Source organism: Neolamprologus multifasciatus, chromosome 9 (assembly GCF_963576455.1).
Source record: "Neolamprologus multifasciatus chromosome 9, fNeoMul1.2, whole genome shotgun sequence".
NCBI lineage: Eukaryota > Metazoa > Chordata > Actinopteri > Cichliformes > Cichlidae > Neolamprologus > Neolamprologus multifasciatus.
In genome coordinates, this window is record NC_140447.1 from 27,965,874 (window position 1) to 27,982,291 (window position 16,418).

Consider the following 16,418-nt stretch of genomic DNA (forward strand, 5'->3'; position numbering starts at 1 on the left):
AAGAGAGCTGCAGAGGTGGAGGTATGGTCTGGAGAGAAGAGGAATGAATGTCAATGGAAGCAAGACACAATGCATGTGTGTGAATGAGGGGGGAGACAGATGTACAGTTAGTGAAGGTACCTGAGTTGAAATACCTCTGGTAAACAATCCAAAACAATTGAGATGCACAAAAGTGATGAAGGAGAGGGTGGTGTGGGTGGAAATGAGTGTCAGGAGTGATTTCTGACTAAAGGTTAGCAGCAAGAGTGAAACAAGCAGATAGAAGGTCGAGCTGGAGGTGGCAGAGCTGAAGATGCTAAAACTTTTATTTGGAGGATGTTGAAGACGGAGCTGCCAGACAGGAGGAAAAGAAGGCGGCCTCGGAGGAGGTTCGTGGATGCAGTGAAGGAGAAGATGTGTTATATCCGCGTGAATGCATTGCTCTCAGATCAAATTATAAAAGTTCAAAATAGCACAAAAGTGGGTTTTTCATAAGCTATTATTGATCATCTGTGCATGCTAGTCTTGCCTCAGCATATGAGAGATTTTCTGCTCAATAAGTGCTGTCTAGTGTTCACTGGTCCTATATTACCGCAGAAGAAAATCTTACGTCACCGACGCTCTGTTATACCATCATTTTAACGTTCCTTTAAGGAATTTAACAGAATACAGTTTACTTTCATTTTTTTCTCTTATGTTTGGAAAAAATGAAAGTGCAACAACATGCGAGTTATCATCAGATCAGATCGCAGATTTACACACATGTGCTTGTTTCCTGGTTGAAACACACATCGGCGGCTCTTCCAGGTGAGAGGAGAGCACGGCAGTGACAGGTGAGCTCCATCTCTGTGTGAATAAACTGGTTTCTGCTCCACAGCCTGGAAGAGGATGCGCTCTTCATCCCTCTCCTCCTGTGTGTGTGTGTGAGTGTGGCCGGTTGTTGTTGTTGCTGCGTGTCTCTCTCAAAAGAGCGTTTCTGGAAAACGGCCCACGGTGGCAGGAAACGAGCCAGGGCGGCACTCTGCAGGTCTGCATGTCCCAACGTGTTGGAAGTTTGGCAGCGGAGGCAGATGCTCTGATTAAGTCTTATCTGGAGCCTCTTCTCATAGTTCCCTCAGGAGTTTCCAGCCTGACATCTTATCACACACATCCACGCGTGGGTCACGCGCTGGATTATGTGTGCGTGCATCAGTGTTGGGAAGGTTACTTTTAAAATGTATTCCATTACAGATTACAGAATACATGCCCCAAAATGTATTCTGTAACGTATTCCGTTACGTTACTCAATGAGAGTAACGTATTCTGAATACTTTGGATTACTTAATATATTATCATGCTGTTTACAACTACATGAATGTACTATTGCTGTGATTTATTACTGTTACTGAAGGTCCGCGGCTCCGAACCGTAGTAAAGGACCTCTGGCTAATACGGTGGGTTCTGTGTCGGGCTCGTAGCCGAAAACTAGCTTTACTTTGTTGTCTGGGTCAACTTTGCTAGCGAGAGACAGAGAGAGGCGTTGAAAGGCTGCTCCAACGGAACTTATTGTTTTTGGAGGAAAACACGAACACGGTGTACAGTCGAGTCTTAATAGCTTACTTACAACTGGGCTCGTCAGGCACTCTTTTTGGCTGCAGTGGTTATTATTATATTTACATGCTTCCAGCTCCCGTTTTTGCTCGATGACAGCTCGTACTTTTCCTTTTTCTCCCTCCCTCGCTCACAGACACATAACGTGTATGGCAGTCCATTCTCCCTGCAGCACGGACTACACTGCCTATGATGCTACATTCTTTAGAGCTATACCTGTAGCATTTTGCCTATTAGCTTAGCACAACAACAACAAAAAGGCCTCTCTCACCCAGGAAACGCGCAGAGAGAGAACGTCACCCTGTAACCATGGCAACCGTAACGCTGCCACCTGGAACAACAGAATGTAGCTGTCAAACAAAACCCAAACAGTCCTGACCCGCCACAATATGAAACAGGGAAGTACCGCCGTGTAATCCATTTATTTCAACAAAGTAACTGTATTCTAAATACCACCTTTTTAAATGGTAACTGTAACAGAATACAGTTACTCATATTTTGTATTTTAAATACGTAACGGCGGTACATGTATTCTGTTACTGCCCAACACTGGCGTGCATTACCCTATGAACCACTCAAAATTACACAAAGGTGCATTTTATTTACCATTGTTGTCATTATGTCATCATCTTGTGTCACCAGGTACTCCATCGACAGATCCAGTGACCCCGACAAGTACTTCTACATCGAAATCACCTCCGGGTCACTGATGACAGTGCGCTCGCTAGACCGAGAGGAAGTCGGCTGGCACAACATCACCATCCTCGCCATGGAGATGAGTACGTCTTACACGCATGCAAATAAAGACACATCTGGCTGTAACTGAGTTCTGCTTTTGCTGCTTTTATGTCATTACAGTGTAGTCTCTATTTAAAGAGGAAACCACAAGTAGTTTTTGAACAGCATCTGCATCCATAGGTGGTATGGGAGCACTACGTGACACAGATTAGTGCTAACATTTTAAAAATATAGAAATCATTCATGCATACAGTTATCATAACCTGTAAAACTGCAGCTCAAATTTAAATAACTGTTTGAATTTAAGGACTTAACAGCAGAAATCTGTGAGATTCATTCAGCGGCTTTATGCAGAAAACACAAACAAACAGGTGGATGGAGTAAACTTGAATGAACGCAGACTGAGTGATTTTTTTTTGAGAACAGCTCTTGCAGAGTTATGTAACGCTGAGCAGGAGATGCCCCGCAGAGCCGCACACAGCTGGTAGCCCCGAAAGTCACCTTCACCCCTCCTCCCTTTGCTTTGTTTGTCTGTTTGTGCCTTTGTTTGGTAGACACACCTTAAAGGAGATGGTAATTGAATTAATGACTAATTAAAGAACTTCCCGCATGGTGGCTAATTAAAGATGTGACGGAGACGGAAAGGGCACAGAGAGGAAGAGGGAAAAGATTTCAATGAACCGGAACAAAGCAAAGCTGACGATAAAAAAACTTTCTCTCTACTTCACTTCTTCATACTTTAAAAACGAGTAGCTTTTTGGATGTTGCTGTAAATTCAAGAGCAAAAATAACGAGGAACTCACATGAAATTGTAAATTTATAGTTGTGATATAAGTATTTTTAGACCTGTGGACATAAGATTACTAAGATTGAGCCATGTTTGTGAAAGGTATGTGTGTTATGATGTGTCAACAATTTTACATTAGCTTCTTAATGACAAACTTGTGTTACTTGTGTTAATGAAATTGAGTCCAAAAACTGCTAAATGTCCTAAATTAAACACAAAAAGCAGTCGGACACTAACAATACTAGTAATTAAAAAAGTGATTATGTGAGAAGTGAAAAATCTTTTAAGAATTTTTGTGTTTAGGATAGAGTAGGGCTGGGCGATATATCGAGTTTTTAAAAAATATCGATATATTTTCATGCGAGATATAAGATGTGATAATATCCTTTATATCGATATAGTCTATGTTACATTATAACATAGCCACAAGTTTCCCTCTCTTTCGTCCACTTTTGTCTCTACGCAACGTTACTCGGCCTCGCCTCTCCTTCACTGAACACAACTCCCCCTCCTCCCCCAACTTCACCTGCAGGCAGCAACAAGATGGACACGGCAAATCTCAGTTAGCGAGTTGTGGGGCTGGACGGCGTCAACGTGTTAGCGAGCTAACCGCGCTAACAAGCTAACCGCGCTAACGAGCTAACCGCGCTAACCACGCTAACGACAGGGGCTGCACAGCCTAAAATCCTTTCATTTTCTCAAAAGTTGACAGCGCGCCTTATGTATGAATTCTGGTTGTGCTTACTGACCGCGAACCGATTTTAGGTGGTACACGGCGCTCAGCAATCTGTCAAAAAATGTTTTAGTACGACTTTGGTAAGCTACGGAGCTGCAGCGCTTGATGGATTGTCGGAGCATTACGGCTACCGTAGTCTGGAGCCTCGCGGAGTGATACGTACTGTTCTTCAACGTAATATTACCGTATTGTGTGAAAAAACAACATTGTTTTCTTTTATTTATGGAGCATGATTATTTAATAAATGCTGATAATTTATTTTTGAGTAATTTCTTCATGTAAATTATGCTGTATGTAAATAAAAATGCCTGTGTGACATCTGGGACACAGTGTGACTAAGAACTCTCTTTTTGTTCTTAACTTATGGCTTTAAAAAAAATATCAAGATATATATCTTATATCGCCACCCAGCTAAAAAATATCGAGATATGAATTTTGGGTCATATCGCCCAGCCCTAGGATAGAGTCAACATTTTGTTACCAAAAGTGATAATTAATTCGGAGATTGTGTCAGAACTTTAATTTGTTACACAGTGTAGTTCAATTTGAACTAAACTAATTCGTAGATTATTAATTTACCAATTCTTCAACGTCAGCAACGTTGGAGCACGCTCACTGAATATTAAAGCACAGTAAGACCACGTGGAGCTTTGACCTCGAGAGCTAATCTCACACCTCTGATGGATGGATCATGTGATGAAACCTGAGAAAGTAGTTACTTTGCACTAATTGTGTTTTCACAGCTTATTACACAGCTGGTTAGGGTATGCAAATGGCAGGCTGTAATGGGGAATATCTGCGAGGATCCTGCTGAGCTCCTCCGTTAATCTTTTACAGCAAACATGCTGCACCTTAGGATTTCTCAGAGTCATTTATCTCCGTCCGTCAGCCTCTGACCAGTTTGCGTTTCCCTGCAGATAACCCCACACAGATCGCAAGCGTGTCGGTGGCCGTGAGGGTCCTGGATGTGAATGATAATCCTCCGTCGCTGATGCACTACCTGGAGGCGTATGTGTGTGAAAATGCCAAAGCAGGGCAGGTACGGAGACACCAGTTTGCATCAGTGTTTGAAATACGTCCTTGTAAGTCATTAGTGATGATAAAATACTTGTATAATTTATATTCTGGTGCTCTTAGAGTAAAATCTGAGACACATTTTATACCACCCTTACCTGTACTCCAGAAAGACACATTTTTCTCCACTACTTAACATCTGTTCGACTATTACTTCTACCATTTCTTGCTGAAAGTGAAATAAGCCATTAGCAGATTTTAAATATGACTTTCATGTCTGTAATCCAGCTGATCCAGACCGTGACAGCAGTAGATCCAGACGAGCCGCTTGGTGGGCAGCACTTCTACTACAGCTTGGCTCCAGAGGCCGTCAACAACCCTAACTTCACCCTGAAAGATAACCAAGGTACGCGTTCAGTCATGGTTCTGTGCCATGCACGAGTTTTCCATGCAGGCTAATTTGATTTCAAGTGGGTCGGACCAGTAAAATAAGATCGCTGTTTCTCCTTATCTATGGAAGAGCAGCATCCACAGTAAAATATGTAGTATGGAAATATGCAGCCCAGCAGTAAATATTCATGGTTTTTACATTTTAATGCAGTCGTGGTAAAAAGCAAGTACAGCTTCCTTCTGTTCTAAGGTTTTACGAATCAGGACATAATTAAAAATCATCAAAAGTCAAATTTTTTAAATTATTATTCAAATACAACCTCAAATGAACTGCAGCATGTGTTTGTTTTTTTAACAAAAACTACACTATAACACTGCTTCTTTTTTCAGCCAGTCTGCTGTAGAGTTGCTGCTGTGTTTGGGATCATTGTCCTGCTGCATGATTCAGTTTCGATGAAACAGACATATGGCCTCAAAACTGGCTCTAGAATACTTGGAAGTGGAGGCAGATACTCTGGAGTTCGTGGTCAAGTCAACTACTGTAAGGTGGCCAGGTCCTCTGCCTGTGCCAAATCATCACCCCTTCACCACTTGGTATGGGGCGTTAGTGCTGGCATGCTGTGATTGGTACTTGCTGCACATTATAGCCAAACATCTCCACTTTGGTCTTTTCTGTCCAGAGGACATTAATGCAGAAGTCTCGCGGTTTGTTCAGATGCAACTGTCACTACCCGATCCGTACCGGAAACCCGATCGGTACCCCGCATGCGCGAAAGGTGTGTACTTCCGGTCGTAGCGTTTTACGATAGTTATGGGTCAGAGTATCTGTTAAAATGTTAGAATAATAAGTATATCTTAAAATGTTTGCAATAATGAAGGATTTCAGTACAATGTAGACAAAAACGAAAAATAAAAAGATAGTTACGGATCGGGACTCCCCGATCCTTACTGCGCATGTGCAAAGTCGGACCGTACAAATCGGGTCTACCCGATCCGTACCGAGCATGTGCAGATGTTTTCTTCTTCTTCTGTTCGTTTAATGGCAGTTTACTCCCCAGTGTACGAGGATACTGCCACCTGCTGACCGAGCGAATGAACCCTATCGTAAACTGAATTGGCGTCATTACAAACGTGTGTTAAATTTGATTTAGTGATAGTCGAGCGTGTTTATGCTTGTCTGTGTGGAGAGGATTGACTGAAATAGTGATGATGATGTCCGCTATCACTGTCAATTGTCAGTAAACACTTAATCTGGCTGCTGAATCTTCACGTGACACATTGCTAAGTCAATATTATTAAGTCTGTAATTAGGCGCCATTCTTTTTATTTTACGGCGCTTTTGTTAAATCGGGGAACGCTCTCAAAGGAGGCAGAGCTGTTGAGAAATGCTAGGAGCTAACTGGGCGCTAACCGTGTCATTCAAATATACTGAATATTGCAATGTTGGCAAAGAGAGGAAGTGACGTAAGATTTGCGCATGCGGGGTACCGATCGGGTTTCCGGTACAGATCGGGTAGTGACAGCAACTTTGCAAACCTAAGCCATGCTGCCATGTTTTTTAGAGAGAACAGGCCTATACCTGGCAACCCTCGCAAACTAACCATCTTCCGTCTTCTCCTAGTTGTAACAGAATTTTAACATATAGCATACTAACTGACACCTGTACAAATTATTAAAAACCCAAGAGTTACATCTCAGTTTCTTTAAGTATTGCACAGTCTGACCTTGGGTTGAGTTTGCTGGGATGTCCACTCCTGACAACTTCCACTTCCACAAGAATCTCTCTTGCAGAATGACTTCAGATTGTTTGAAAAAGATTGTGTAACCTTTCCAGACTAAAGTCCAGCAATAGTTGCTTCTATAAGATCATTGCAGATGTCTTTCCTCTCTGGGTACACTTAGTATTTACCACACATGCTGCATTTTGGCTTCTTTTTCCTAAATCAGTTATGCAAATATGAAGTGTCATGTGCTGTAGTTCATCTGAGTTTGTATTTATCACATTTTAGAACTCGCTAAGGACTTTTAATTCCTTTCATTAAAACACACAATTCCCATTCTTATGAATCTTCATGTTCTTGATATTGTTAAAGATGATTCTTCTCAAATATCTTCATTTACTTAATAAAAATATAATGAAGGATTCAGTGTTTCTCCATTATAATTGCATTCTAGGAGCGTGGGGAAGGGAATGCAAAGCAGACTTATATTTATAGTAATTTAGAACAATCAGATAATTTTGCTAACTTTTTCTCCCTCAGGCTAGACAGAAATATTGCACTAAAGGATGTTTTAACTACAGTAACAGCTGTAGAAACCGTGGTTTGATCAAATGTATGTGAGGCTATTAAAACTCTTTTTTCCTGCTATATATTGACAGTAAAGATCAGTGTCTTGAAATAAGCCTCTGTGAGTAACAGGTGTGATATTTCTGCATTTAGTAGCTTCAGTCGACATTTCATGTTCACAGCTGTGCTCGTCTTCAATTCTCACCAGCATCCCTCGACTCCTCCGCGTGTTCGGTTACCCTGAACGCAGCACATACATGAAACCCTGCTGCTAGCAGCTACCTCACACTAAGCATCTTATTGTTGTATTTCTGAACACTAACTTGATCTTTTTGTGACCTCTGTGTTCGCTTCCAGACAACACAGCGTGGATCCTGACACGCCGTGGCGGTTGGTCACAGCAAGACCAGACCGTTTTCTATTTGCCCATTTTCATCTCGGACAACGAGCAGCCGGTTCAGAGTAGCACCAGCACGCTGACTATCCGTGTGTGTAGCTGCGACCAGGAGGGCAACGTCATGTCGTGCAACGCCGAGGCCTACAGCCTGCCCGCCAGCCTCAGCAGGGGGGCTCTGATCGCCATCCTGGCCTGCATTTTCGTCTTGCTGGGTGAGCTGCTGTTACGATGATGTGCAAATAACCGTGTCAGCTAAAAGCTCACAAAGCCTAAGTTTAGGTGACATATATAAGTGCTGCTGCCCTACATGGTTTATTACTCTTACATATTAAAGGGAACGAACGTTTGAGTTTTAATATAAAGAGAGTGCCAAAAACTGCAGTTCCTGTAATGGCCACTTGAGGCTGGCTCCATAAGACAACAACCAATGCCCTTAGACTTCCATGCTAAAATGCCAAATTTTAAGCATATTTACAGCCGGCTACAAAACAAGATTTTATTATTTCAATTCAATTCAATTTTATTTATATAGCGCCAAATCACAACAAAAGTCGCCTCAAGGCGCTTCATAGATACAGAGAAAAACCCAACAATCATATGACCCCCTATGAGCAGCACTTTGGCGACAGTGGGAAGGAAAAACTCCCTTTTAACAGGAAGAAACCTCCGGCAGAACCAGGCTCAGGGAGGGGCGGGCCATCTGCTGCTGACCGGTTGGGATGAGAGAAGGAAGACAGGATAAAAGACATGCTGTGGAAGAGAGACAGAGGTTAATAACAGATATGATTCAATACAGAGAGGTCTGTTAACACATAGTGAGTGAGAAAGGTGACTGGAAAGGAAAAACTCAATGCATCATGGGAATCCCCCGGCAGCCTACATCTATTGCAGCATAACTAAGGGAGGATTCAGGGTCACCTGGTCCAGCCCTAACTATATGCTTTAGCAAAAAGGAAAGTTTGAAGCCTAATCTTGAAAGTAGAGATAGTGTCTGTCTCCTGAATCCAAACTGGAAGCTGGTTCCACAGAAGAGGGGCCTGAAAACTGAAGGCTCTGCCTCCCATTCTACTTTTAAATACTCTAGGAACAACAAGTAGGCCTGCAGAGCGAGAGCGAAGTGCTCTAATAGGGTGATATGGTACTACAAGGTCATTAAGATAAGATGGGGATAAGATTATCTATAGTGAAATTTCTCTTTCATGACAATTATACTGGTTTACGGTTTATAGAAGAAACTATCCATCTCCATTTACAGTCTTACTTGTATATTTTCTAAAAGTAGAATAAGAATCTATTTTATAAGAATCCTCTGGGTTGACATGGACAGCATTAACAAAGCAGGTTTTACACTGGGTGGACAAAACAGAAGCTAATCCAGACAACCTGCACAAGCAACCATCGCTTAGTTATGCTGTCTTTATGTTTATATGTCACAATGAACGCCTGTAGCTTGTGTTTTGTCACATTTGTCCTTGAGCCTTGATCCGCTGGTGGTTTCTTTCTGTTAAATGGAAGTTCTTCCTCCCCACAGTCATCAGATGTATATTGTAGGGTGTTTAACTTGAAGCAATTCTGTCTTCAGCTGCCTTTTTGAACCTGTGTTTATATGAAAATATAACCAGCTGTGTGACAGTGTGATTTTATTCAGAAAAGTCATAGTTAACATCAGCCGCTGTTTTCAGGTTAATGACCTAAACCTACCTGAAATTAAAGGACAAAGCACTGAGAATCTGTAGTAAAACCTTCCACTATACTTACCCTGAAGTGTCCTGTGTAACAAGTGAGATTTAAAGGATAAGGGTTAGGCATGTTTAATATTTGTGAATATTTATAAAATGTCGCTTTTGGTCTCCATTCTGTGGTTTTCTCCTTGAGTCCTGCGATTGCTGTTTTAAAAAAGAAAAACATTGGTGAAACAGTTGTCCCTGATTTGTCCAATCATGCTCTGCACAAACTGTGAATGTCATGTTGGAAAGCCAGCACGATGAGAACCTTTTTCTGCACCGAAATCTTCACGGTTCGTCTCATTTTGGCGCCTGCCTCATTGACAGGTCAAACGTGAAGTGCACGAATGCAGAAAGACATCATGCAGCTGCCGTAAACCGCTGGAATATGTGGCTGGAAAACATTTTCCAAGTCAGACCACATTTTAATCTTCGGTTGTAGGATGTGAAAGAACCAGCTGAGGGCGAGCCTCAGGGGTAGGAGCCGTGATTGAAATCACTGCCGCACTTTGTTTTACACCCTGACCTTTCAGCGAGTCGGTGTGCTACTTTAAATATTTGTGATACCCCCTCTGAAGAAGCCATTCAACCCTGAAGCTGAACTTAAAAAGCAAAGTGTGCAAAATATGCAGCCTGCCGAGAGATCTTAGATCACCCAAGACGTGACACAACACAACAGCCGAAGGCTAAAAAGTCTGTTTGCAAAAAAGGAGTCATCTCCCAGTGTGACATCAGCATTGTAGGATTAAATATGGATTTCTTTTCTCACCCTCGCAGAAAGTCTAGCATTCATTAGCACCAGCTGCCCTGTAGCATCACACTTGCAGTTCCCCAGGGGACGATAAGGACCCGCTTTATCTCTCCCTGCAGACCTGTAGCTGTGGGTAGGAGGGCTCAGCAGGTTGACTCGCTCTGCTGCTCTGACAGGCAGCAGTAAATTTTCTTAAAACATCCTTGCTCACCTTCTTGAGAATTTTATGTTTTTTCCTCGTAGATGCAGTAATTCTGGTTTTGATGGCACAAGCTTTTCTTCCTGAACACTGTTGATGCATTTGAGCTGAAGGGTTATTTCTAAAAATATCTTTATTTGAGCTTTGTATCAGTTGGCAATGTTTTTATACTCGCTCCTATTCCCAGAGTTAGTTAATTATTCATAGATGTGAATAAGTAAGTTGAGTCCTTATTATAAAAGTTAAAAATCTATGCACTCCTTCAAATATTCCAAAGCCATCCAGCGGCCCCATTGGAGCCTTTCTGGACCCCCGGCCTTATGTTTGAAAACCCGGTCTTGACCTTTTGCCATGAGTAGCTATAATAGACTGTATATAAAAGATGGGAGTAGCCCCTATAAGTTCAATTGTTGGTATGGTTTGTAGCTGCAGAGGTTGAGGCTTGGCTTTACATTTTAACATTAAAACACCAAGAATTTTAAAAATGAATAACCTTGTCTCTTTGCATAAGCACCAAGGGTTAGTTTGTTTAGCAACAGTGAAATATACCATCAATAGAAGGTATAAAGGAAGGTAATGTCACAGCATTTACTTAACCCTTTAAAACCGGTCAGAGAGGGCACGCTCTGTTTTGCGTAACTATTTTTAAATCCCGGTAGCTCTGCAACCACGTGAGCTAGCGCAATAATTTTTTTTGCATATGAAACCTGAGGAGTTGTACTTACATCTTATGCCATCAGCTTGTCCTCGGTCACAGTTTCCTTCCACATATAGCTTTGCAAAAACTGCATAAAAACCGCTTGCAGCAACAAAAACATAATATTCCAGAAACACGCTTTGCCGATCCGATCAGCTGTTCATAACACTTCCTACATTGGATTAGACGTCAGCGCGAACTATCGCATGTCCGCCATGACCTGCCTGAAACCGGAAGTGACGTCATTTTCGCGGAAATGTAGTTTTTTACCATCCGGGGCTCAATGAGCCTATACTGGTGTTTTTAAAAGTTATGTTTGACTTCATGACTTTCTGTGTCGTTTCTGGGATGTTTAGGACTCATATTGCACTGCTGGAAATAGTTTATTTTGATGCATATGCTGCTTTTTTGCAAATTTGCACTATAATATTTATTTTCGTTTTTCCTGCAGTGTATAAAAATTGGTGTATTTCAAAAATAAAACTATGAAGGCACTCAAAATAAATTTCCTGTGGTGGGAAACTATTTTGTGCAACTTTTTTGTATTTACAGTTTTGAGGGATAAGCTTCTTAAATTTCTCTAACTAGAAATATATGTTAAAAAAACAAAAACGATTTTCAATTTTTTTGTACTTTATTGGACTTTTTTGCAATGTATGTAATTAATATGCACTTAATGCATACATATTATTAAAATCTAGGCTGTAATGGTTGTATCGATGTATAGCAACTTGAAATGCTCCCAAAAATGGCTCCTACAGCAGGTAAAAATATAATATAAGCTCTGGCGGACTTGGTTCTGTGGTAGGTCTTAAAGGGTTAAAGCACTGATTCCTTATGGCCTCTATACTCATTATTTTTTCCCTTTGTAACAGTGATGATCCTGCTCATGCTTTCCCTGCGGACCCATCGTAAGAAGCCCTACCTGTGTGACGAGGAGGAGAACGTGCATGAGAACATCGTGCGCTATGACGATGAAGGCGGTGGCGAGGAAGACACCGAGGCCTTCGACATCGCCGCCATGTGGAACCCTCGTGAGGCGCACCACCATCTGGGCAAGATGAGACAGGACATGCTGCCGGAGATCGAAAGCCTGTCCCGATACGTCCCTCAGGCATGTGTCATGGGCGGCGGCAGCGGGGACAGCAATGTTCACGGATACGTGCTGGCGAAGCTCCTGGAAGCCGACGTGGACCCGTGCGCCCCGCCTTACGACTCCCTGCAGACGTACGCTTACGAGGGGGAAGGCTCTGTCGCGGAGTCCCTCAGCTCGTTGCAATCTGGAGCCTCAAACACCGACCACGAGTACGACTACCTGAACGACTGGGGGCCTCGCTTTAAAAAACTTGCTGAGATGTACGGCGTGCTGGAGACAAACAGTCCTCCACTGTGGTAGGACGACGGGGCCTTTTCCTTTACAAACAAAAAGATTTTTTTTTAAAAAAAGAGACAGAAACAACCAAGAAGTGACAACGACAAAGCTGAGATGTGCTCACGGCCACATCCATGACTGTTAGAAATCAAAATCCTGCCGAAGCCTCTATTCTCCACAGCCTTGAAGGCCTGCAGCAGGTTTTAAAGCTACCCCAGAGACGGGCTTCAGAGGCAGGCCCAATCTGGCAGCCTCTTGGGGGCCAAGCTGAGGAACGGCTTCAAAGCACACACCAACTTCAACTGCCTGACCCAGCCACAGGCAGAGCCCCTTCGATTCAAGACGCCGAGCAATTGATGCCAGAGATGAAAACAAGACAGCGGGACTAACTTACTCTGAATAAGCTGATCCACTGTTCTGGGCTTGAAGAATCAAAGCGAGGAGTCGTTGCTGCAGTCGTGTTTTTGTTCCATCCGTGGCAGGTCTTAATTTATTTCTTTATTCCACTTGCTGTATTTATATGTTCTGCTAAGTTATTTGGGTCCTTCAAGCCGAGACTGTACGAGGAAATCTTCAAAGATCACGCATACGTTGTAACATACATGATGTAACTGCCTTTGTTTTCAATCCGTGTGAGAAGCTGCATCTCTAAATGTCACATGACGTGCTGCGGAGACGGCGATGTCGTAGTCCCATGTGGGGTTTCAGAGTTAATATGTTTACTGTATTATTGTTTTTGTACCATTTTTAAGCTCTTTGTATTGTAACTCCAAAACATAAAGCAGGTATCCATTCATTAGGATGAGAGGGAAGCATTTTATTAAAAAAGTTAAATAAAATCTTGGATTTGTCGTAGTGGATGTTCAAATCTCATCTGAGACATGTGGCACAGCGGAAAGGACTACACGTGGACAAACGCCCGACCGAGTCGCCTTTCATTTTGGATCCACCGCCGCGCCAGCCGGAGTCTGGTGGCAACGAGGCTTGATCTGTCCTGTTAGAGATACCGTGTTGCTTTTCTGTCCCCACACAAATGTGGCTTAATCCTCCAATCCTGTGGACTACAGAGACATTGAGAACCTGCATCAAGTGCCAACTGTAAAAAGGACAAATGAAAGACATTTTAGAAGAAGAATAAAAAAAAACCGCAAATCACACACAAACACCAAAAGGATTTTCCAAACTGGGAGAGATGTGGAGGTAGATTTTGATAATTCAATTGGATGGAGTTTACTTGAAATCTATGTTGTGAGTCATGCTACAGTAAGTGGTATGTGAATGTAGATATATTTTGTATTCTTGGTAATAAAAAGTCAAAAATGGGTGTTGCCTGCCTTCTGGTCTTCATGTTGCTTTGTTTCTGTGCACTGAGGCTCAGTAGGTAATTCTGACTTGCACAATCTCCCATTGTGCAGTGCAGAGTCCAATAAATGAAGAGTTGCATGGCTAAAGGCAAAACGTTCTGTCTAGTCTCTGCAAGGTCTGGTCTGGACTCTTCCATGTGCACATTTGAAAAGAAAACCTGTGGAACAAACAAGCGTCAGCTAATCTTTCATTGGTCTCTTAAAAAACGGTGGAAGTATCCATCATGATGTCATTCACTGGTGTGTCAAGACCCATTCTGAACATCTGACATCACCATCTTAGCTCTTTTAAAAGGGGCGTGTCAAATGAGGGCTGTCTTTTTCTCCTAAATATCCCACTTTTTTCACAAAGATGCCTGCGTCTCCCTTGGGAAATTGCCACTCATCTCATTTTCTAGTCAGGTTCAAATTTTGAGGGAGGGGGTTTTGCATCCTCATACATTTTCAATGTTTTCCTTGTATATTTGTCAGTTTTTGCATCAAATGCTTTTGCTGCTTTCTTCTTGTTGTCCTTTGCTTCCATCACTATAAAGTTGCCACATTTTGCTATCATAATTTGAAGGGTTTTGTTCTCATAAAGTTGCAGCTTTCTTTCCTCACATATTTTTCTCTTCCTTTAAAGTCACTTTTTTTTCCTCTCATAATTTGACATAAAGTTTTTTTTTCTTGTAAATCCATCACTCCATTGTCCAGCAATTTTCTGGTTTCTGGATTGAAACCATTAACCAAGTGGCTGAGTGGGGTCATTTAGGATTTAAGCTATATTTCTGTGTACTATTGTGAAATTAATTGCAAAAATCTTTTACTAAATCAGTCTTTTTTTCCCTACAACTATTTTTGTATTGTTCTAATTTGTAATCACTATATTTTCATGGCCAAGAAAGCTCGAATCAATTTCAGAGATACCCTTAAATAAAACTAAAGCAGGCATGCAGGACAGGCTACTTTAAGGGATTTTAAGGGCCCAATGTTTGAGGCCCAATTACCCTCTGATGCTGATCTCTGTGACTGTTTGATTGAACAAACAGTTGGTAACTTTTGGAGGAAGGTCCACTTTCAGTCAAGTTTGGTATAAAGATCTAGCGGAATGCTGAAAATGATTGAAAGCTATGATTAATGAAATTACAACAATTTAGATAGTAGAGGTAGTATAAATACAAATAGAGACATTTGAAAGCATATTAGAGCATAGTAAATGAATTTGAATTTTGAATCTTTGAATTTTAATTTTTTTATTTCAGTCAACAACAACAGATTATAATTTTACATAAAAGTACTCAAACAGTAACCGAAAAAGGAATAGGCTGAAGCCTTATGGCTTATACTTATCCTATCCCTTACCCCCATAGAAATAATCAAATCCTTAACCAAGAAAATAAATAGCATTGATAAATAAGTTGTATAACAGTTTAAAAAGAAATCAATGACAAATCAAGAAATTAAATCAACACAAAAAAATTTTAACAAACCAAATTTCTATAACCTTGTATAATACTAATTTTTAAAATCTTCCTGAAGAATGACAAAGAAAAACACATCTTCAGTTCATCATTAAGTCCATTCCATAATTTCACTCCCAAAACTGACACACGTCTATACTTAACATTGGTTCTCACTTTAGGCATTTCAAACTTTTCCATCTCTTAGTTGAAACATACTTAAAATACAAATTGGAACATTCTTATTCATCACACGATATATCATTTCTAAAGTTTTAGAATATATAATGTCCATGAATTTTAACATAGATGATCCTACAAAAAACTGGTTGGTGGACTCCCAAATGACCCTGATGTGTAATTTTTGTCAATGAAATAGTTTGGTTGGTTGACAGTTAATGTACTAAAGAATCTGAGAAGCGACTTCCAATGAAAACGTTCTAAACTGTGACATCATCCTGGAGTGCAGTGGCATTGTGGTTTCTGACCAGCCTCTCTTTCCTTGTGTTTTTCTGTAGTCATCTTTGCAGGTGTAGGTTCAATATCTGAGATAGTTAGGCCACCTGCAGATGGCTGCCTCCTTCCTCTATCACATATGTTGGGTCTCTGGGTTTCCCCTCTACAACATTTTTGCATACTTGCAATCCCAATTTAGCTTGAGATGACACAGTTTAAATACAACTGAATTGAACCCAGCCCGGGCAGCACGGTGGCACAGTGGTTAGCACGTTAGTTTGCACGTTCTCCTCATGGTTCCAGGGTTCTGTCCTGTTCTTTCTGCCCAGGGTGTACCCCGTCTCTTAGCCTATGGTAGCTGAGAAAGGCTCCAACCCCCACGATCATGATAAGGATAAGTAGAAGAGAAAAGACGGATGAATCCAGTCCACATCATAAATACGCTTGTGCCAGGGGTCAGAACAAAACTTGCAGGGAGCAATCTTTTGTAAACATGC

At 41.5% G+C, this 16,418-nt stretch overlaps 1 protein-coding gene across 4 annotated transcripts in view; it reads left to right on the top strand.

The window, feature by feature from the left end:
• LOC146511702 (cadherin-20-like) overlaps window positions 1–16,148 on the top strand; it is a 124,389-nt gene extending 108,241 nt beyond the window's left edge. For all 4 annotated transcript variants that reach the window (XM_085172183.1, XM_085172182.1, XM_085172181.1 and 1 more), the window contains 5 exons: window positions 2,212–2,348; window positions 4,748–4,869; window positions 5,133–5,250; window positions 7,880–8,131; window positions 12,166–16,148. In XM_085172183.1, the coding sequence (XP_085028309.1) occupies window positions 2,212–2,348; window positions 4,748–4,869; window positions 5,133–5,250; window positions 7,880–8,131; window positions 12,166–12,686 (1,150 nt within the window). In that variant the 3' untranslated portion in view covers window positions 12,687–16,148. The remainder of the gene's footprint in view (window positions 1–2,211; window positions 2,349–4,747; window positions 4,870–5,132; window positions 5,251–7,879; window positions 8,132–12,165) is intronic.
• The last annotated feature ends 270 nt before the right edge of the window (window positions 16,149–16,418 follow it).